The sequence below is a fragment of the Kogia breviceps genome, chromosome 2 (genome assembly GCF_026419965.1).
Source record: "Kogia breviceps isolate mKogBre1 chromosome 2, mKogBre1 haplotype 1, whole genome shotgun sequence".
NCBI classification, from domain to species: domain Eukaryota; kingdom Metazoa; phylum Chordata; class Mammalia; order Artiodactyla; family Physeteridae; genus Kogia; species Kogia breviceps.
The window spans coordinates 109,092,358-109,116,888 of NC_081311.1; the positions used below are offsets into that span (position 1 = coordinate 109,092,358).

The 24,531-nt window shown below is 37.7% G+C and overlaps 1 protein-coding gene across 1 annotated transcript in view; it reads left to right on the forward strand.

The window, feature by feature from the left end:
* THSD7B (thrombospondin type 1 domain containing 7B) overlaps positions 1-24,531 on the forward strand; it is an 876,032-nt gene that overhangs the window by 373,866 nt on the left and 477,635 nt on the right. The window contains exons 6-7 of the mRNA XM_059052359.2: positions 62-217; positions 13,658-13,855. Coding sequence (XP_058908342.1) covers positions 62-217; positions 13,658-13,855 — 354 coding nt within the window. The remainder of the gene's footprint in view (positions 1-61; positions 218-13,657; positions 13,856-24,531) is intronic.

Below are 24,531 nucleotides of genomic sequence, written 5' to 3' on the forward strand. Positions count from 1 at the left end.
AAATTCTAGGGATGTTCAGAGAATGTGACTCGGGCCTTTTTTTTTTTTTCCATCCATGCAGTTTCTAGACCCGTGGAAAAGACATTATGTTTGGGACCTGCCCCTTCAGCTTCTCAACTCTGCAATATCCCTTGCTCTACAGACTGTATAGTATCTTCCTGGTCAGCCTGGGGCTTGTGCATCCATGAAAACTGCCACGATCCTCATGGAAGAAAAGGTGAGTGCCTTGTTTGTGTGTGCTTCATTTCCTTCCAGTGCACACTATTTATTCTGGTCACTAAATAGACCCTTAAGTCTGCTTAGGACAATATTTGTTTGTAAAATGTAGATAACCAGTTCACGTCTGACAGCATTCAGTTATTGAGGAAGCATTGGAGACATATCTGTGGACACAGAATCCTACCTTGGTTGACCTTCCAATTAGGCTCATAGCTGGTGAAGTGACTATTACTGAAAAATGGTATAATTTAACCCTGCAAGATATTTGGTCTTGACCAAAATGTCCATAAGACATTTGTTCCACACCAAAACGTCCTTCATATTTGGTCCTGTCCAAAACATCCATGAGCATATTTATCCCCTGCCACATGATTTAATTAGGACCAAATTTCAAGGAGTTTTTGCCATGCACCAAATGTCTTACACTCATTTTGGACCAGATCAAATATCTGCTAACCATAAATTAAAGATTTTTTTATATGTAATGGTTATACTATAGAAATTAGATATGACTTCTATAATCATATCAAGAAACAATGGTTTTGCATATCTATTTATTATTTTCAGATTCCCAAGGCTGAATCACATGCTGAATTCGATGTTATACTTCATATTTTCATGAGGGTCATTTATGTGTGTTCTTTTCTTTTGATGTTGTCTTCAGGCTTAAAGCGAAATCTTCAACCTTTTTGTGCTTGTTTATATTTGTAACACTATGAGACTAGATATCAATTACAGGAAAAAAACTGTAAAAAATACAAACACATGGAGGCTAAACAATACACTACTAAATAACCAAGAGATCACTGAAGAAATCAAAGAGAAATCAAAAAATACCTAGAAACAAATGACAATGAAAACACAACGACCCAAAACCTATGGGATGCAGCAAAAGCAGTTCTAAGAGGGAAGTTTATAGCAATACAATGCTACCTTAAGAAACAAGAAAAATCTCAAATAAACAACCTAACCTTACAGCTAAAGCAATTAGAGAAAGAAGAACCACCCCCCCCCCCAAAGTTAGCAGAAGGAAAGAAATCATAAAAATCAGATCAGAAATAAATGAAAAAGAAATGAAGGAAACCATAGCTAAGATCAATAAAACTAAAAGCTGGTTCTTTGAGAAGATAAACAAAATTGATAAACCATTAGCCAGACTCATCAAGAAGAAAAGGGAGAAGACTCATATCAATAGAATTAGAAATGAAAAAGGAGAAGTAACAACTGACACTGCAGAAACACAAAGGATCATGAGAGATTACTATAAGCAACTATATGCCAATAAAATGGACAACCTGGAAAAAATTGAACAAATTTCTTAGAAAAGCACAACCTTCTGAGACTGAAGCAGGAAGAAATAGAAAGTATAAACAGTCCAGTCACAAGCACTGAAATAGAAACTGTGAGTAAAAATCTTTTGACAAACAAAAGCCCAGGACCAGATGGCTTCACAGGCTAACTCTATCAAACATTAAGAGAAGAGCTAACACCTATCCTTCTCAAACTCTTCCAGAATATAGCAGAGGGAGGAACACTCCCAAACTCATTCTACAAGGCCACCATCACACTGATACTAAAACCACACAAAGATGTCATACAAAAAAGAAAACTACAGGCCAAAATCTCGGATGAACATAGATGCAAAATCCTCAACAAAATACTAGCAAACATAATCCAACAGCACATTAAAAGGATCATACACTGTGATCAAGTGGGGTTTATCCCAGGAATGCAAGGATTCTTTGATATATGCAAATCAATCAATGTGATACACCATATTAACAAACTGATGGGTAAAAACCATATGATAATCTCAAAGGATGCAGAAAAAGCTTTCAACAAAATTCATCACCCATTTATGATAAAAACTCTCCAGAAAATAGGCATTGAGGGAGCCTACCTCAACATAATAATGGCCATATATGACAAACCCACATCCAACATCATTCTCAAGGGTGAAAACTGAAACCATTTCCTCTAAGATCAGAAACAAGACAAGGTCGCCCACTCTCACCACTATTATTCAACATAGTTTTGAAAGTTTTAGATACAACAATCAGAGAAGAAAAAGAAACAAAAAGAATCCAAATCGGAAAAGAAGAAGTAATACTGTCACTGTTTGCAGATGACATGATACTATACATAGAGAATACTAAAGATGCTCCCAGAAAACTACTAGAGCTAATCAATGAATTTGGTAAAGTTGCAGGATACAAAATTAATGCACAGAAATCTCTTGCATGTCTATACACTAGTGATGAAATTCTGAAAGAGAAATTAAGGAAACACTCCCATTTACCATTGGAACAAAAAGAATAAAATACCTAGGAATAAACCTACCTAAGGAAACAAAAGATCTGTATGCAGAAAACTGTGAGACACTGATGAAAGAAATTAAAGGTGATACAAATAGATGGAGATATATACCATGTTCTTGGATTGGAAGAATCAACATTGTGAAAATGACTCTACTACCCAAAGCAATCTACAGATTCAATGCAATCCCTATCAAACTAGCAATGGCATTTTTCACAGAACTAGAACAAAACATTTCACAATTTGTATAGAAACACAAAAGACCCTGAATAACCAAAGCAATCTTGAGAAAGAAAAACGGAGCTGGAGGAATCAAGCTCCCTGACTTCAGACTATACTACCAAGCTACAGTAATCAAGACAGTTTGGTAGTGGCACAAAAACAGAAATATAGATCAGTGGAACAGGACAGAAAGCCCAGAGTTTCTGTTATGACTGGGCATATTGTTCTTGACCTTGTGATAAACATTAGCAAAAAGGGGGCTTTCATCTGTCCAGAATGGGCTTCACTTGCACCTGTCATGCACTGATCACCTCGGGGGGAAACGTGGGTTGGAGAAGTCCCAAGAGTGTTGGCTCAACCTTATTGAGGCATGCATGAATGCCTGCCTCTATTTTGGGAGCCTGTGCTCAATTGGTCATTCTCCTCCAGGCCAAATACCCTTAACGGGCATGGCGCGCTCCACACACCTAGAGGGGTTTGACAGGGAGGGTGGCAGGGAGATGTGGGAATATAGGTATATGTATAGCTGATTCACTTTGTTATACCACAGAAACTGACACAACATTATAAAACAATTATACTCCAATACAGATGTTAAAAAAAAACCCACAAAACTCTTCAGTGGCCAAGAGACATATACAATGGATAAAATAAAGAAATTTAAATAATCCAAGAAAAACCATATTTTAAAAAAAGAAAAGAAAAGAAGCCCTTGATGGGAACTGTAGTGAAAAAAAAAAAAAAATATATATATATATATATATATATATACACACTCCAGAAAAGATGTTAAAAAAAAATTTTGTAGGTCTGAGCAGTCCTGTTTTCTTTGGTTTGCTGTTATATACACATCTGCATCTTGAAATGTACATTTTTAGTGCCATCTTGACTTCTCTTTTATTGATCCTTCAGTTTTTATTGATACTGTGTTCCCTAATGTCAGTGCTAAAAGGAAATATTCATTTTACTTAGTGGAATGAGATCCAAGGACATTTCACAAGTTAGGTTGTGTTTGCTAAGCACTAATCCCTCCAGTCATCCCACGCAAAAGAAGAGCACATGGCCAAGTGCTTGATGCTACAATACTGATGTTCTCAGCTTAATTCTACCTCCATTTGAAAACTCACATTTCAGCACTCCCTAGAGGGCTCACAGGCACACATGGGCACGCCCAGGTTCACACACCCTTGTCCCTTGGCTTTTCTCTTTATTCTGTCTCTTGTTCTAAGGTAGAAGAGGAGTATGTGTATTGCATCTAGGACAGAAAGACTAAATTTAAGTCTTTTGTCAAACAATAAAAATCTGCATCTCAATAGAATATGGGGGTCTATTGGAAAGCTCATGCTACTCCTGTATTAGACATGTAACCAGAATGCCCCCCAAGCCTCTTTAGCTTATAGGTACAAATAATTTCCCATTAATTCTAACACTCACGATTTGTTGTCTTGTGGTCCACACGTGTATAATTGGACTATGCAAGTCTCTTGTAGTTGTTTGTGAGGCTCCCCAGGGTGACTTACCTGTTATTAGAACCAGTCCTCTTATGTTTGATATGTGTGTCTCTGTTTTAAGGTCTCTGTCTAGAACATCATTTGAGGCTGGACTTAGGCTCCTGCAGCCACTGTGGCCATGGCTGTCCCTGCTGGCACAACATTACTGCATTGAGTGTTGCCTTCCTTTGCTTTCAAAGCTGGAGAACCCACACCAGGCCAAGTGGGCCCTATATACATTGGGACACTTTTGGTTATAAGTGACAGAAGCCCAATTCCAACTGGTGTAAACCAAAATAAGGGAACTTATTAGCTCATCTAGCTAAAAATAGAAGGGAAGGTAGGGTGGCATCCCAAAGTATCAAGAGGTCAACAGAGCAGAGTTTCATTCTTTATCTTCCTCTTTATAATCTTCTGTTTCTACAATCTTCTATTCTTTTCTCTTTCTATTTATAATCTATTTCTCCAACTCTTGCTTCTACTTTTCCCTTTATTAGGTTCAGTTTAAGGCAGGTCCTCTCCATGGAGCAAAGATCAGCATTAATTTTCTTTCTTTTCTTTTTTTCAACCACTAAACTTTTATTGTATATCCTTCTTGTTGGTAGATTTAGTTTTGGTTAACATATGCCTTTTAGTGATTATTAGTGTCCTTGACAGATGGATAACAAGGCAACAACAAAATTCTGTAACTATTTGAGACACTCTGATTTGAAACATCTATTTCTTAGAATTTGTTAACAAAAATTCAAGTATTAGATATTGTTCTAAATCCCTTCAGTGATATAAATAGTCTTTTATTGCTGTAAATAATTGTCTTTTATTGCTTAAGAGGCAATATTACATTCGAACCTTATTTTATGCAGTTAATGTTTGATTTAAAACAAAACAAAAAATTAGACAGCCCTATATCATCCTAATTATCTAAGCTCAATTCATAAAATCCATTTATGATTTTACTGGGGCAGATTGTAAAAGTCTCTCAATTTCATAGAAAACTTTCAGAGGTCGGTTAACATCAACATGGTCTGCAGATCACAAATTAGAGAATAAAGTTAAAAATTCTGTTTCTTTGATTCTTAGATCCATTCTTTTCACACGTTTTGGTTTCTAGATCTAATTGTGTCACAAAATCAGTAAGCACATTTTATGTGGAGGATTTTTCTCTCTAGAACATTGTAATAAAATCAACATAACATCTTATAAAGGATATCTTATTTTTATGTTTAATTATTTTTTATCATCTTTATTGAGATATAACTGACATATAACATTGTGTAATTTTAAGGTACACAACATGATGATTTGATATATAATCATATATATATATATATATATATATATATATATATATATATATATAATTACTGCAGTGAGGTTAGTTAACATATCCATCACCTCACAGAGTTACCTTTTTTTTGTGGTAAGGAATTTTAATATTTTTCTCTCTCTGTACTCTTGTGTTCATTGACACATTACTCACTATAGTCAACATATGGAACCAGACAAAATGCGCAAAGACAGATTAATGGATAAAGAAAATGTTATATATATATATATATATGTATATATCTCACATATATATATTTATATCATATATATATATATATATATATGAATATTTTTTGGCCATAAAAAAAGAAGGATACCCTGCCACTTGTGACAATATTGAGGAAGCTTGAGGGCATTATACAAAGTGGAATAAGTCAGACAGAGAGAAACAAATACTGTATAATCTCACTTTTATGTAGATTCTAAAAAATCCAAACTCATAGTAATAAAGAGTAGTATGGTGGTTGCCAGGGGCTAGGTGGTGGGGAAAATGGGGAGATATTGATCAAAGTGTACAAACTTCCAGTTGCAAGATGAATAAGTTCTTAGGATCTAATGTACAGCATCTAATGTATAGCATGGTTAACAATACTGTATACTTAAAAGTTGCTGAGAGATTAAATCTTAAAAGTTCTCACCACGCATATACACATAAGGTAATTTTTATTTTCGATGGTAAATGAAGTAGCAAGAAGTGTCTTCTTTAATAATTTCAGGAAGAGCCCTGGAATTGAATCTCGCTGGCTGCTTTGTGTCATGTGTTCCTCTCTGACCCAAACGCTCTGATTGCAGGATGTGGGGCTGAACAAGCCAGGTCCTAAGCATGTGGCCACCACTGGAGGGACAACTCCATCCAAGCCTCACAAGCTAAGAGTGGGGCAGGAGCAACTCTCTTAAGGAAATATGAGGTCCTGATCCTGCAAGAAGATAGAAGCAATGCAGGGGTCAAATGTAATAGATGTTTATTAAATGCTTTGTCCCCTTTGTTCTGGCCCATAGAGTCTCTGTAACAATTCAGAAAATGCTCCTTTTTCCCAATTCTGTGTTGCAGTTTTGGTCACTTGAGCCAACTTTTCACAAAACCCTTTGTGAAAAACTGCACTTTCAACTTTTATTTCTGTCTTCCTCTTCCATGTATCTCAGAACAGGTCCATGGAACTCATCTGGGAAACTCACAACATTCTGACCCTTTCATTCACCCCATTTTCCCAAGATGCTTTTATGCCAAACTGCTTCATCATTGGCTTCTCTCCCCATCTTGCATAAGTCAACTCTGACAAAGGTACCCTGGTGCATCGTTCATTAGACTTCACCTGTTGTGGGTTAAATTGTGTCCTCCAAAAAGATATGTTCAATACTAACCGCTTGGACATGTGAATATGCCCTTATTTGGAAATAGGGTTATTGTGAATGTAATCAGGTTGAGACGAGGTCATATTGGATTGGGCTAGGCCCTATTCTAATGACTGATATCCTTATACAAAGAGGAAAATCTGCACACAGAGCTTCACACAGAGGAGAGTGCCTTATGAAGATACAAAGACACAGAAGACAAGGAGAAGGCCATGTGAAGACAGAGGCAGACATTAGAGTGAGGCTTCTATAAGCCAGTAACTACTAGAAGCTAGGAGAGAGGCATGAAAATAGTCCTTCCCTAGAGCATTCAGAGGGAGCATGGCTCTACTGACACCTTGATTTGGGGCTTCTAGCCTCCAGAATTATGAGGCAGATTTCTGTTGTTTTACGTTACTCAGTTTGTGGTACTTTGTTTTGGTCACCCAAGGAAACTAATATACTTCCCAACTTTGTATCAGCATTTAGTTTCAGCAAGGATCCAACACTTCCTAAAATGTCAAAACTAAAGTGTGGAGAAGTAAAGAAATTATCCTAAATCCCATAGTGAGTTAATAATGACCAGGCCAGCCCTAAGAACTTGCATCCCTGTCTTCTCAGTCCACTGTTCCTTCTAATTCTGGTTTCCTTAGTGATTTCCTCCATAAGTCTAAAGAAGTTTGGATCAAGGCACAAGTCCAGCACTGAGGTTAGCAGAGAAGCCTTCTGCCCATAGACCAGTGGGAACCGTTATCCATGAGAGCAAATCACTGAGCTGATGTAGGAGATATGGCGTGAGACATGGGATTCACCTTAGCTCCAGTGCATCATCTTTGGAGAGAGAGCAAAAGTAGATTGCAGTTGTATGAGAAGGGGAGGGTATTCCAAGAATAGCTTGAGAACACCAGGTATCTGGGATATGTGTTTATTGCCTTCAACAATAAATTTTTCAAAGAAAGGCTTAGCCGTTGGGGCTTGAAGGAAAGGGTAGAGACAGTAGAACTTCTTTATCTGAAGGTGGTAGTTTTACCAGCCACCTGAAGTGTTTAGGGGCATGTTGGGTTTGGTGAGAATTACTGAGGCTAAGTGACCTGCCCTAGGAACTCAGTAATCACAGATGGGAGAGAGTATAAGCTGCAGTGATTGTTATTCAGGTCTGGGAGTTTGTAGTTTTATAAATGTCTCCCTAGAGTAGAGAGAATTTTTATTTGTAAGGTCTTACTAAAACCTGCCAGGACCACCTGCCTGTCATCCCTCTTGGGAAGAATGAAGAATAGAGTTCTCCCTCCAGGGAAATGATTCTGTGCCTACAAGGAGTCCAAGCGTGTTATGATGAGGCTAGGTCATCTTGTTACTTCCCCAAGCGTGTTATGATGAGGCTAAGTCATCTTGTTATTTCCATTGACTCATGAGCATGAGTTCCAGTATCCTCTCAGTCTAGGTCTGTCCCATGGTCCTACCATGGGTTCTGCCAGAGTCTCTGACTGGCACAAACTAAATGTAGTTGAGAATTCCACGGATGCTGGAGTGCACTGGTTAATACATTAAACATCACACAACTCTGGGATATAACTGAACTGTTTAGTTTCATATTTGAATAGCCTAGCCTAAAGAAATGCAGTGAACCTCCTAGCAGAAATCTAGGATAGTCATATTTTCCTATATACTTTATACTCCTCTTTATGTATGGATGGTGGAGGATTTGAGGAAGAAAAACAAGCAAACCACCACAACAAGAAATAAATGTGTAAAGTTGGAGGTAATTACTTTTTCTCCTCACTCGTCTTTTTCCCAGTCACGTGTTATTGCTTTGGTATGGTCCCTTTTGTTCACATTAAAAAATATATAGTAGAAGAGGATGAGAAAGCATGAAATGTTTTATTATCTAATAGAAGAAATTAGTTACTATAGAAATTATCTTCATGTGGCTGTTATTTTTAGGCAGACACCCTTCAATCAGGAATCATCTGAGGTTTGTGGCTATCAGCCATTCAGAGTACATTAGAAAATCCGCCATTGTACACAGCCTTTGCTCCTTCCATCAGGTCTGTGACAGGCAGGCAAGGGGATGGGTGTTCGGCAGGTCGCTACTCTTCAAGTGAAGCTAGGACACCTTTCAGAGGAAATTAAATTGGATCAGGTTTTATCATTCATTGCTTTATCTTTGATACTCTCCCAGAGAATTATAATTAGAGATATATGAAAGAGAAATAACCTGAAAAACTTGCTGATGGATGAACTCTACCCATAGGTACAGTGCATTTTAAAAAATTCTTTTTGATACACAGACATATATTTATATGACATCCTTGTCCCTTTTCAAATATATTCTAAAAAGGCAACCTTGCCTACAGAAGTTGTTCTTAAGAGAAATTTGATGGAGGCTTCCCAATATGGCATTACAATAGGTAACTGCTTGTGTGTTAGGACTTCAGGGAATCCTACCCTCCCTCAGTATAGTATCCCTTACCCCTACCCCCATTATAGCACTTAAAGGTCTAAAAATCCCCATAGGAAAAGACATTGTGAAACTGAGAAGCCATGACCATCTATGAACATCGTCTTTTATGCTCTGAAACAAATCAATTTAGATGACACACTAAAGTAGGAAAATACTGACATGTTTTAGATCTTATGTAAGAAGGATGGGGAAAATTTCCATGTTCATCCATGCCTGCCAGAGAGATCCACCACTAATGAGAAGTCTATGAAATAATTTTGCTTTGTCACAGATCATATGTAAGACAGTTGTTTTGTTTGTTTTTTTTTTTTTTTCTTTTTCCTTTTGTCCATACCTGTGTTTGCTGGGGCTGGTGGTGGGCTACGCCTGTTCCTCATCCTGAGCATTGAGGGCCCTCATGCTCATGATCTTCTGCTTCTTATTTTCTGTATTCATAAGAAGATGTCAACTTAGAACAATACTATAAGGTGTTAGCCTTGCAGGAATGGTTGTTGATTTCTAAAGAGCTAGAATCAAAGATTCAATGTGCTCAGGTTCTTTGACTCAGAGTTGTTAACCAGCGTCCAAGGCTGCAGAGGTGAGGGGCAACTGGAATGCTCTAAGAGAGAATAAGTTCTGTTTTCCTTGGTCAACCTCCTGGGTGTTTCTTCAAGCCTGTCCCAACAGAATTAGTGTAGAGACAAGTGTTGGCATTAGTGGCTTTGTAGAAGCTCACATGGACACTTTTGGGCCACTAGCGTGTGAAGATATAGGTCCTTAGACCTGGATTGGACCCTCCTGAGCCTCCTTTAATTTTTCTATGGCTTCAATTAAAAAACATTGACCTCTCTTCTGCCATTAGCACTTCTTTCCTTTTCTTTCCCCAACCCACGAATCGTTCTTCTTTAATTATCCTCAGTAGCATATGCACTAAAATAGTAGAATATATACTAAATCCTTGGGTTCGTAGAGAAAAACCATGCAAATCTAGTTTCACTAAAGGTGAACTGAATCTGTGGTCAGGAAGTGATTTTTAGAACTCCTTCTTGCTACTCAGTACCTAAAGTTCTGATACGTAATCTGCACAGCTTTATTTTAAGGAAATGATCCATTGTACCTGTCAGATTCACGGTTCTAAGTGGGGCTAGAACACGTCATACACAAGAGCTGAATTGAATTCTTTCTTGTGAAGAGGTAACAACTCAGGAAGACCTCAGCTGAATTTCATACATATCCATTTTTGTAATTGAAGTATAGTTGATTTACAATACTTTGTTTCAGGTGTACAGCACAGTTATACGTATATATGCAGTTATATATGTGTATGTATATGTATGCATATATGTATATATATGTACATATATTCATATATATGTGTATATGTGTGTGTATATTATTCAGATTCTGTTCTCTTATAGGTATTACAAAAATGAGTATAGTTCCCTGTTCTATACAGTAGGTCCTTGTTGGTTATCTATTTTATATATAGTGTGTATATGTTAATACCAACCTCCTAATTTATCCCTCATACATATCCATTTAATCAGTTATGTGCCTTAGGAGAAGTAATAAGTTATCATCTAATCTTAGTTTTCACGTATGTAAAATGAGAATAGTAACTTATGAAATTGTTTAGAGGATTTATTAATTTGGGGTAATAGAAGTAAAGTGGCTATCACAGTCTTGGTATAGGGTGGATGCTTAGTTAACATATGTGCTTTTTGACTTGTTGGACTGTATGCTCTGTGAAGAATAGATTTATGTTTTCTGTTCCTCCTGTGGCTTCCCACAGTATATTATAGTGATCTACATATGGCAGTTAATGTTTACTGAATGGTACTATCTGATTAGTATGGAATTCAGTGAATGAAGGTAAATGGTTGGCTGGGCCCAGCCACTGTGGACTTGGCAGTTGCATATCTCTCAGAACAGAAGTACCCAGAGGAACCCTGATGTCTATTGCAACCATGAACACCAGTTTGTGATTAAAGTTAAGCGCAAAGAAGAGAATCCAAGGTTTTTGTTTATGCTGAGCTTGTGCTTTGATGTGATCCAAGTTAGAGTCAGGACAAGGGCAGCACAAATGAGTGACTGAAAGAATTTATTGACTGAGGAGATGTAATCTACAGATTTATGGCGAGATAGATGCAACTTGATTTATAGAGGAAAACTGCACCTGCCCCTCACTGGTGTTAAGCTCTAGGTAATAGGACACCCAGCATCCCTCCGTAAAGACTGCTAAGTTTCTGAGCCTGTCGTCAAACATTGTAAATCATGGAGACCCATGTCATGTCTTGCTCAAAGATATAAACTAAACAAGCACAAGCATAAGACAATAAATAAGCAGCATATGGATATTACATGTAAGAATAGAGGTCATCCAAGTTGTGTGACAATGAGGGCTCACAGGTCATTGTAGTTTGATGGCCATCAAGTGTAGTTTAGAGCTCTGTATGTTTCCTGCCGCTCTTCTCAAGGTGGCCCAGGAAGGGAGCTGAATTTTCCTGCAGGTTTTATTTTGACTAATTAATGACATAAACTTGGAGGTATGAAGTGCATCAGAAGCCATCTCTTGTTTTAATTGCCTCTGACCTTAATATTTTCAATGCCATGAGGATATGTTCTCTGGCTGGCCAAATGATGCCTTCCCACAGGTGGTCAATCCATAAAGTAAGAGTCTGTCTTTTAAAAGGAGCTCAAGGGTTAACCCTGAAGCAAAAAAAAAAAAAAAACTGATAAAGCCCTTACAACTTTGTATCTAAAATACTTGCCTAGCCCTACAACATTCTAAGGGAGCTCAGCTCCATCTTGTGACCTAAAACCACTTGTCCATTTGTTCCATCCTTCTTGACTACTTAAGAGGAGCCAGTCTTTTGCCAACTACACCTTGAACCTTGTATTCTTTTTGTCTCACTACTATTTGTGGGGAGATAGGCATGGCCCTGGCGAACTGAGAGGGGTACATCTGGCTTTGTTACCTCTCATGCTCCCAAACTTATCTCTCTCCCCTCCTCTTGTGGGAAGAGTGGTGGGTACCACAGTCTTCTGCTGTGAATTCAGTGTTCTCATGCTATCTTCCTAAAAGTCTCTTATTTATTTATTTATTTTTACCTGTCCCAAGGAATAAATGGTCATTTCTTAAGATGCTATTATGTAATAAGATTGGTTTCATTTTTTTTTAAAAAAGGAATTAAATCCATTGACTGAATTTGGAGAATTAAAGGATGGATGGTAAAATATGAGATCCATGGAAGGTAGGCCTAGTTTTTAGAAGTGATATGTCCTGAGGGCCAGAAATGGGAAACTCACAAACAAAAGGGTTGCATCTTGTTCTCAGACACTTTTTAAAGCTTACATGGCTTTTTAAAATGTAAATTAATTCTCATCATTTAAAAATAGAGAGATGTCATATAGAAAACAAACATAACTTGGATTTATGGCTTCTTAGTAAAGATTGGAAGATTTGACAACATAGGGTTTACATTTCCTTGTGGTAACAGTCAATGGAAACTGAATAATAGTCAAACACTTTAAAGCAAGCACATATCTTCCATTTTACCACAGACTGCACCACTCCCTACAGTCTTGTGGTGGACCCATATCCCTCAATTTGTACCTGCTTGACTCCTGTGACATTGAGTTTGTGACTCTGTAGGCTTGTAGCATGTAAGACCCATTCACGTCCTTATTATGGTGTAACTCTGGGCCTAGTTCCACAGTACATTTTTTAAAACTGAGTTATTGTCCAGGGACCCATGTCTAGCCAGGGTGGGGAGTGCAGCCCAAAGATGTCCTGTCTTCACAGGGCAGGCTGACCTCGAATTCTCAGGAGAGTGATACAGGGAGATCTCAGGGCCTGAAACAGTGACCTGGGATATGTCAAAGCATAGATAATTAAGTATAGCTTAATACAGAGTAACAAGAATGTCAAAAACAACAACAAAAAGGAAATGGGGATTCATCTATGTTTAGGCTATTTCTGTGAGTCTTCATTTATTTGTTCTGGTTTACTGATACCATTGGACATATGCTATTTATTACTCCATTTGATTATGCCTGGCCACTCTAACTCCTAAGTTGTAAACTCTTAGAAGACAGATTTTCTGTTCCAGTTCTTTTCCCTTTTGTCTTTCCTTTCCTCTTCTCATGTCCTCATTTCCCATAAAATAAAACATATAAAAATAATACATGCTTTAGAGTTAGCTGTAGGTACACAAATAAAAGTTTCATCAGTTTCCTAGCTGCTGCTTCTTTTCCTTTGCTGGATCAGGATGGAATCCCATGAACCTTTTATTCTTTTTCATTTTAGGATTTAGAATGAGACAGCGCCACGTCCTCATGGAGTCCACAGGGCCTGCAGGGCACTGCCCTCACTTGGTGGAAACTGTTCCTTGTGAGGATCCAGTGTGTTATCAGTGGCTGACATCTGAAGGGATCTGTATCCCCGATCATGGCAAGTGTGGCCCCGGACATCGCGTCCTGAAGGCTGTCTGCCAGAATGAGCAAGGTATGACTCAAAGAAACACGAGGATTGTTAAGTAATATCTGCCAAATAACATGTTACCACTTGCAGGCCATCTTCCCCAGGGAGAGAAACACAGTCTTTCCTATTCTTGAATATTCATGTTTAAGTCAAGTGCAAAGTAAGCTGCTTTGACTTAATACAGGGCCAAGTACTCCATGATAAAAGAACACTGTCTGATTATACCTAAATGTAATACAGTGAACCCAGAGCATTCTCTGGAGATTTTAATTCATTAAGACAAACAGAATACAGAAATTGGCTGGAGAGTCTTCAACTTATCAGTACAAAACAAGTTTGATTTGCCTTTATTGATGTTGATATGTAACATGCTTTTATATATTATTAACAAATACTGCCTTGTAAAGATTCCAGGGCTGCAGCTCCCTCTGAGTTAAAAAGAAAAAAAGAAGTACTAAGCTGTATCTTTTCAATTATATAACATTAGATGAGAATCAGTTCTAGACATAATGCTTACATTTCTAAAGAACCATTTTAAAATATAAGTTGTCAAGATTTACAAAACTATTAACAGTGGTGTCTTTCCTTCATCACCAAGCTTCTGCTGTGATGGTTGTGGGAAATGAAGGGTGATTTAGAAAATATGTTAAGTCACATGGAGATGAGAAAAGTAACATTTAAATAGAACTAAAAAAATTCGGTCGTTTGGAAGAGTATCGAATATGTCTATTAATCAGTTCTGCCATGAGAAGTCATAATTTATCATGCTTTTGGTGTGTGGAGTGAAATGTTTTGACTTATGGAGTAAAGAAATCTATAGAACAGAAGGAAATTTCAAAGTGGATTCAGAATGGATATTAGAATCTACACAGGATTGACATTCAGCAATGCACTTCCTGTTCCCTTCCTTCCTCTCTCCCCTTCTCTCTCCCCTTCTTTCTCTCTCTCTCCCTACCCCGTCTCTCTCATTCTCCACCCCCCATCACTTCCTTCTTTCTTTCCTTCTTCCCTCTTCTGTTTATCCCTCCCTCTCTCCCTCCATCCATTGTTCCCTCATTTTTTTAAATCATTACCTTACTTAGACAAATATACATTTTATCAGGTGATGTAATTGATTACCTCATGAAGCCAGGTAGTTGTTTAATTAAGTAGGGCCACACCAGATTGTATTAGCTACAGTCCTTTTTGACTAAAATAGTTAGCACAGTGGCTTCTAATATTACTGAATAATTTTTGAATTGTGGTGACATGTGTGAAATTTATTACCAGCAGCCCATAAGATCACTTTTTGAATTCAAGAAAAGTAGTATAGATGTTTAAAACCTGTGTCAGACAGGTTGGAATTTCCAGTCTGCTACTCTTGTGCTAGATAATATCAGGAAAATTATTTAACCGTGGAGGCATCCTTGCCTTCAGCTGTAAAGTGGGGATAATAAAACCTACCTCTCACTCTCAACTTGTGAGAATGAAATTACTTACATAAAAGTGATTAGTGAAGTGTCTGGCACATAACCATTCAAAATAAGCTATGAGCTTATTTAGTTGTAATGCACATCTATTACTGTTCTCTGTCCTGGGGGATTTGTGCAAAGAGCATTCTTTTAAAAAATGAAATAAATGAAATGAAAATAATAATGAGGATTAGAATAACCATACTAGTTCGTCTTCCCAACCTCCAGCTGTGGAAACAAAATCATTGGTTTGGTTGAGACCCAATGACAAATGACTGTAAGGCTTTGTCATCCCATAGCGGAACTGGAGACTTTACAAGGCTGTCATACTATGGCCACAGGGCCAGGAACTTCTTTCACAATGTGTACTGTCCCTTCTACAGTATTGCAAAGTGTGAGATTCTGATTTATAGTTAGAAATATATATTTGGTCCGTGTTCTGGCACACCACTTCTAAAACCACTGGAATTTCCTGAGGCATAAGAATAGTGGGAGAAGGTTTTGTTATAATGTTTGGTCTCTGGCCCTCCGTTCCTGAAATGACTTCCATGAAGGTGAAATTGGTGTCTTGTTATTCACATCAAGCCACTTTTTACCACAACTGGGTTTATATGAAGGAGATGACTCTTTTGGAAAGTACCTAAAGGTGGGGCTGGTTGCACAGGGACCAACTGTGAATAGAGGGTTGGAACTTTCAATCCTACCCCCTGATATCGGGGGAGGAAGAGGGATGGGAGGCTGAATCAACCACTAATGGCTAGTGAGTTAATCAATCATGCCTATGTAATGAAGCCTCCATAAAAACCCAAAGGACATTGTTCAGAGAGCTTCCGGCTTGGTGAATGCATGGAGATTTGGGAAGCAGCACAGGGAGATTCCTTACCCTTTCCCATACCTTGCCCTGTGCATGTCTTCCATCGGATTTTTCCCAAGTTTTATCCTATTATAATAAACTGGTTATCTAGTAAGCAAAGTAGATTTCCTGAGTTCTGTGAGCCTCTCTAGCAAATTAATGAAACTCAAGAAGGGGGTCATGGGAACTTCTGATTTATAGCCCGTTGGTCAGAACTACAGGGAACAACTTGGACTTGTGACCGGCATCCTGAGTTGGAGGAGGTCACTGGCACCCCCAATTTGTAGCCAGTTGGTCAGAAGCACAGGAAACCGGGGCTTGAGATTGGTGTCTTAAGCGGAGGGTGGCCTTATGGGACTGAACCCTTTACCTGTGGAATAGGATGCTACCTCCAGATAGATAGTGTCAGAATTGAGTTGAATAGTAGGATACCCAGCTAGTATTGGAGAATTTGCTTAGTGTAGGGTGGGTAAATAACCGCCCCTCCCCACATATGCACACATTGTGATTGAACGTAGAACACTTTTTTACAGAGCTGTCAACTCTACCATTTTAGAGAAATTCTACAGTTTTATTGCTATTCGTATGAAATAACTAATTTTCAGCATTGACCTACCCTCTCAATTTTTATGGCATAAGTAGGAATTACTACTGGTTCAGATCAGTTTCATGAAGTCTTTGTGGGTTTTGTGGGATAACAGCCACAGCTGTGGTTACAAGAACATACTGGCCTCCTGATGACTGAAGCAGTCTTTTGTCCAGTGAAAAATTGAAAATGTGATCTGGTTGCACTTTTTGAAGTTCAGCTTCTATGAGGTTGTGGATGATTGATGATCAAAGTTTGGCAGAGAAATGCTCCCGTTTGACCCTCTACATATCATCATAGCATTTCCTTAGTTATAGGAATTGACAGAACTGTTGACACATTTAAATGCTTGGTGAGAAAAAAAGGACTGAGATCTATTTAATGAATCTCCTGTGATTTTTTTCTTGTAACTTTTGATACTTTCCTTTTCATCACTCTGAGTTTATTAATTGTTTCATAGGCCTTTTATTTCAGAGTTTATTCATCTGTAAATGGATGAGACCAAAAGAAATAAATGTTTGTTGATTTAAAAAATCAAACAAACTCATATTAGATCTAATTGGACTTGAGGCTTGCTATAATTTCCAAGGTTACTTTTATGTCCTTTATTTAAAGGCTTGTCCATATTGACTCACTCCAGGTATCCCTTATGACAAAAGGAACATTTAGTTTCCTTGCAAAATGTCTACAACCCATTCAGATAGCGGAGCCAAGAGATTCTCGCATAGCCGTGATCAAGATTCTGTATGACTCTTTAAAAAAAAAAAAAAAATTATTTATTTCCTTTTTTTTTTGGCTGCATTAGGTCTTAGTTGCAGCATGCAGGATCTTTCGTTGTGGCTCATGGGCTTCTCTCTAGTTGTGGCGTGCGGGTTTTCTCGCTCTAGTTGTAGCATGTGGGCTCCAAGGTGCATGGGCTCTGTAGTTGTGGCACGTGGGCTCTGTAATTTGCAGCATGTGGGCTCTCTAGTTGAGGTGTGCAAGCTCAGTAATTGTAGCATGCAGGCTTAGTTGCCCCACGGCATGTGGGATCTTGGTTCCCTGACCGGGGATCAAGCCTGCATCCCCCGAATTGCAAGGTGGATTCTTTTACCACTGGACCACCAGGGAAGTCCCAAAATTCTGTAGGACTCTTGACAGTGTCTTGATGAGCGTAACTCCTGCCACTGGAAAGACATGTTTCTCTTCCTCAGAAGCTCCTTTACACCACTAGCTTGGGAACTTAAAAATTACACAATCTATGCCACATTGAAACTAGGAAGTAACTGGAAATAGCAGTTTTGATATACGTAAATCGTGTGGGTTAGTTTAAGAATGTGATCTACTTCAGACTACTTAAAATTCAAGTAGTCATCTGTGAATTTCTACAGCTATCTCTGTAAATATATAGTACTTTGACCCATTCTCTATTTGATTTATTAGTGATACTCTTCAATCAGTCTCACTAAAGTTGCTATTTCTCACCCAGCTTGTGATTGTAGCAAAAATCTGTTAGTAATGTTTATTTTCATTAAGAAAATTGTATTATAGATTACGTGAATGAGTATTCTGGTTTGGAATCTGATTTCCAGTACTTTGATTGGTGAATTAGCTTTGATTTCTCTCCTCTGCACATCTAATCATTAGTATGGGTCAAAAGAAGTCTACTAAGTATAGAGTACATATAGGTTTTTCTTGTCTCATTGACAAGTAGGTTTCCTATATTTTAAAGGGGGCATTTGAATTTCTATAGACATTTTTTTTTTTTTAGGAAAAAACCTTTATTTTTTAATTTTTAAAAAACATCTTTATTGGAGTATAATTGCTTTACAATGGTATGTTAGTTTGTGCTGTATAACAAAGTGAATCAGCTATACATATACATGTATCCCCATATCCCCTCCCTCTTGTGTCTCCCTCCCACCCTCCCTATCCCACCCCTCTAGCTGGTCACAAAGCACTGAGCTGATCTCCCTGTGCTATGTGGCTGCTTCTCTCTAGCTATCTATTTTACATTTGGTAGTGTATATATGTCCATGCTACTCTCTCACTTCGTCCCAGCTTACCCTTCCCCCTCCCCGTGTCCTCAAGTCCATTCTGTACATCTGCATCTTTATTCCTGTCCTGCCCCTAGGTTCTTCATAACCTTTTTTTTTTTTGATTCCATATATATGTGTTAGCATACGGTATTTGTTTTCCTCTTTCTGACTTACTTCTCTCTGTATGACAGACTCTAGGTCCATCCACCTCACTACAAATAACTCAGTTTCATTTCTTTTTATGGCTGAGTAATATTCCATTGTATATATGTGCCACATCTTCTTTATCCATTCATCTGTCGATGGACACTTAGGTTGCTTCCATGTCCTGGCTATTGTAAATAGAGCTGCAATGAACATTGTGGTACATGACTCTTTGAATTATGGTTTTCTCAGGGTATATGCCCAGTAGTGGGATTGCTGGGTCATATGGTAGTTACATTTTTAGTTTTTTAACGAACCTCCCTACTGTTCTCCATAGTGATTGTATCAATTTACATTTGCACCAACAGTGCAAGAGGGTTCCCTTTTCTCCACACCCTTTCCAGCTCTACAGAAGTTTAAAAATTTTTTGTTCTAGTTCTGCAAAAACTGCCATTGGTAATTTGATAGAGATTGCATCGAATCTTTAGATTGCCTTGGGTGGTATGGTCATTTTAGCAATATTGATTCTTCCAATCCTAGAGATTATCATCTTAAGTGAAGTAAGTCAAACAGAGAAAGACAAATATCATATGATATCACTTATATGTGAAATCTAAAAAAAAATGATACAAAAGAACTTACTAATGAAACAGAAATAGACTCACAGACAGGGAAAACAAATGTATAGTTACTAAAGGGGAAAGGGGAGGGAGGGAGGGATAAATTAGGAGTTTGGGATTAACAGATAACACTACTATATGTAAAATAGATAAACAACAAGGTCCTACTGTATAGCACATTCAGTTACATACATACATATATATGTGTAACTGAATCACTGTGCTGTACACTGGAAACTAACACAACATATTAAATCAATTATACTTCAATAAAAAGGGGGGCATTTGAAAGTAAATGGAGTGTGATCCAAACTGCATGCTGACATATTTTTCCCTTAGATTTTCAAGTTAATTCACTGTTTTCAACTTTGTTTCTCTGACATGTAACTGGTTCATTGTTGCTAGGTTTCACTGGCAATTGATGAAGGTTTAGCATCAGGTGACATCTTCCCAGAGCAGGTTAGGAAGATCCCCATAATGCCAGGGCAGTGGACAGCATTCCCAGTGGCTGGCAGGTGACTAATATTTATCATTTATCATTCATGTCTCCAGGATGCAAAGTGGGTAGACACTGCAGAGTCATTGGATAAACACCAGACTGCCCACTGGTGTGGCCGGACCCTGAGTACTCACCACATATTTTGCTCCATAAGTTACCAAATAAGCTGTCTTTAAAAAGTGTCTGTATATTTCATCAAGCATCTTTATTCAGAGATAATGCAGTGTACATTCTGCACTTGTAGAAAGCTAATACCCATGCTGGAGAAGAGTGTAATACATCAGGAAGAACAAGGTTCACATGCTGACAGGTGCAAGGAGTTAAGAGTTCTCTGGTACCTCTTCACCACTCCTTTGCGTGCAAGGTTTATTATTTTCACAGTTCCACTGACCTTCTCCATGCAAATATTTTCCTTAAGTGGTATATATATTTGCACAGAAAGCATGAGGAATGATTTTCCATCATTAAGGGGGACTTGGCTTTTCCTTTTAGAGGCATTTTTTTTTTTTTGAGTTCTTGCCTTGTATCATTAACCTTGAACAGTCCAAAAATGTGATCTTTAATCTTAGCTAAAATGGCATTTGTTTGCAATCCTTAACACCATAAGTGCCTTTTCTGGGATGAATTTAATTGGTGGAAAGCATGCTAGAATAATCATTTACCTGAGTTGGATTAAAATGTTGAAACATGTTTTTAAGTCTGTGATTGGAGTTGGAAGTTTTGTTTTGTTTATTTTTATCTTTAAATCTCAAGAAATGTTCTTGGGTTGACCTGTGAGAATAAGGTCAGACTCCATTCATATGGGAAAATGTTGATTGGAATATTTTGTGATTCACCAGAACAATAAACAGAACCCCTGTTGTGTTTTCAACTCATTATTTTTTTAAACCTTTTGATCATGTTGTATCTCATGTTGGTCAATGAGTACTGCTTTACTTCTCTGTATATATTTTTCTTTTTTTTTTACAAGACTTTCTATCTACTGTTTCAGCAAGGTATTTACTTTCTTGTATTTTAGGAAGAACAAGGGATAGGTTATTCATCAGGTATTTGATGTATTTGCCATTCAAGTATATTCCTGCAATAAATCAACCTATTTAAGAAACACCACACAATGAGAGCCATGATAGAGAATACAGTGCCTCTAAATCAAATTTCAAATATGAGTCTTCTAAAAGTTTTGAATAATGGCAGCTTCATTCAAATAAGTATACAGTTTATTAAGATGTGCATTTTGGAAACAATAATAGTAATTGGGATTTTATTTTTTTAAAAGTAACATTTTCTTCTTAATCTCTTAATTTTTTGTTTCTATTTTTAGTTAAAAAAACAAAACAAAACACTTAACCTTTGCGTAAGATTTGGGAATCTTTGCCCTATGCTGCCAGGTGTTCAGAGGAATTCAAAAGATAGGAGAATGAACATGGACATGCATTTTATATTAGCAATGTAAATTCAGAGAAATGGCTTTTTAGAGTACTCAGACTTAGCAAGTACTACTGTGTCCTGCCCAGATCCTATTGGCAATTTACCATTTCTGTGCATGCCAGCCAGAAATTCAACTGACACCACCTGCATCTCTTTGCCTAAGGAATTTCTTCAGTCACTGGAGCCTTCTTTGCCCATTTATGCAGTTAGAAGTGCCAGGGAGTTAACAATGCCAGGGAGCAGCCTTCAAGCAATGATTGAGAGTTGATGTCTAAATACCAACTCCCTTGCCCCTCAGATGGAATAACCTTGAGGTATATATTCTATGCTGTGTCATAGGGTTCCCAGTGAGATGAAACGTCACTTACTGATGGTCTGATTTTTTAAATTATACACACTTTATCAGCCTCCTTTCCTTTCCTGTCTCACTCCCCTACTCTTGCACTGGTTCCCTGGCATTATTCCCCAATAAATACAATAAATACCTGCCCATAAATCTTTATCACAGAGTTTGGTTATGGTACATCTCAAACTAAGAAAAGGATGCTTGGAAAGATACTTAGTGGATCCACTATTGTAGTAGATACAGGGTTCAATTCAGATCATACCATAGTGATGATGACATTTAAAAATCACCTTACAAGGAAGAAATGATACAGGCTCTCATGAGATTTCTTTCAATATTTTGAGAAACTCTGACTATTTATCAATTGTTGGGTAATATCTGAAGGACTTCAATATACTGCTTCTTTCCTCCCTTTGAAAACATAAAAAAAACAAAGCAAAACAAAACAAAAAACAAAAAAACACTGTTGAATCCTATTTCTTTCCCAGTTAGGCAATGCTAGTAACTTATACCATCCTCCTGAGTCTTGTTTTCCAACAGTCGAGTCATTTTATGACTCTCAGGGGAGGACTAGGTTATTCATATTTTCATTTTGTAGTGATTCCAGAGGGTATTGGAATGTTTCTGAATAACAACGAGACAATCAGACTTTTTCGGATGTTAACAGACTTATTTGTGTTGGGGGGACATGTGGCTTTATCTCCTCTCTTCTAGATCAGTGGTTCTAAAATGATGGTATGTATCAGAATCACTCAGAGAGGTTATAAAAGCACAAAAGTCTGCCACCCACCCCACACTCCAGAGTTTCTGACTCAGTACATCTGAGATGGGGCTCAAAAACTGATATTTCTAACAAGTTCCCAAGGGATGCTGACGATGCTGGTCCAGGGACCATAGTTTGTGAAACACTGTTCCAGGCAGAAGGAGGCCTATGGGCAGCCTCATCACGTTAGTACATAACAGAGGTAGGCTGAACAGTGAAAGCAATATCTACACTTCATCATAATCAGCAGTGGTATTGATTCTAATCTGTCGTTTCTTCTTTCCTGCCGGGGAAATTATTCTTGAAATCCATGAAATAGATTACTGTCTTTCCAGAAGGAAGCAGTGAGTAAATATTCTTTTATTTCTTTATTGTTACCTAGATGGATTACTAGAAGATCAAATAGTGGAAAGCAATAGGGTACTCTTGCAGAAACAGAAGACAAATAATATGTGAGATGAGTTATTTAGGCTTAGAGGAGAGAATTTTCATTTTCAGCAAGCTATCTTTTTCCGACCACCAAATGATAGCAGTTTGGTGTCAGTGTCCTTACTGAAGGAAGTGTGGTGATGACAAATTACGTTGTATTAAATTTTGAAGTGAACCTGACATTGCAGTGGAAAGCGCCAAAAAGATCAGGCTGCTATTCACACTACAGGAATGAGCCTGTAAAGGAGAGATAAATTTGAGAGTTCCTGTAGCCAAGTTCATCATTCCCTTTCATTTGGATGTCTTGCAGTGAAATTAAAGGTGAAACTTTAATAATGTTTGGCAATGAGGGGATCCAAAAGAGAAAAATAGACTCATTCTAATCCGACTTTTCCCAGCCATGTTTGATGGGAAAGTGGGGAGTAGATGTAAGCTGGTGAATCAATTTAAATGCTAAAGAGAGAGGAACTGCCATGTAGTTTTAAATATGTTTACTGTGTGTTGTATGTCGATAAACAGGTATTGTATTTTAAATTATATCCTCTTTCCACTCTGTTACCTACCTAGACATGGCAAGATAGCTTTTGTCTCTTTTCTCTTTTGCTGAGATGCCTAAAGAAATGACTGTATTCACATCACTACCCAGCAGTATTCCACAATCAGACTAAATATAGTCTGATTTCTCCAGATTTATAATACTTAGAAATAGCTTAGAGTAAATTGCTTCCTGAGTGTGCCTACGTCTCTCATAGAAAGACTGTCTCCTTTTTCTGTCTCTTCTGAAATTCTCACTAGGCAGTCTACTTTCTGTTCCCATTCCTTATGATTCAAAAAGCAAAACAAATCTTAAATTGTACTGATACTTCCAAATGTAGTTCACATGGTTAAATGGTCAACCCGACCTTTCAGTGGGAATTAATGTGAGATCGTCACCCTTCCCATTACTTTCAACTTTCTGGACATGCTCTGAGTTTCCCTATTTCATTGTGTATTCCACTAGTATTACTAACAGGGATTAGTTATAACATTAGTCACAGGGATATAATTTTGCTTTCTCATTCTGAAATGCATTTTAAAGTGGTATATGGCTGTTTCTAATGGCCTTTGACTGGTTACTCCTGACATACCATCTCTCTATTTTCTCCTCTATGTAGACATAGGAAAAGTAAAGAACATGGATTAAAACACACTTCTAGTATGATGGAGTAATTTCCACTGGTAAGATAGCCAATATGACTCAATTAGTAAATGCAATCAGAGGATAACCTGTGCTATCTGTACTCATTTGAGTGTTTTCAGGAAAATATAATGAAGCAAGACTCTCCTGGTTAGGCTAATCCACAAAACCAATTAGGAGAACATTTTACTTAAGAACGTTTTGTATTTCTAAATTAAAATAATTTATGCATATACTTTAACTGATTGATGATTCAAAATTAAGAATTCATAGTGTATAACCCTTTGCGCTGTGTTGTTCATTCCATACTTAGTGAGTTGTATGCACTTCGTGAGTCGTATGCTATGCCCAAAGAATTACATAGTTTTCCATGGAGAGATACTAAG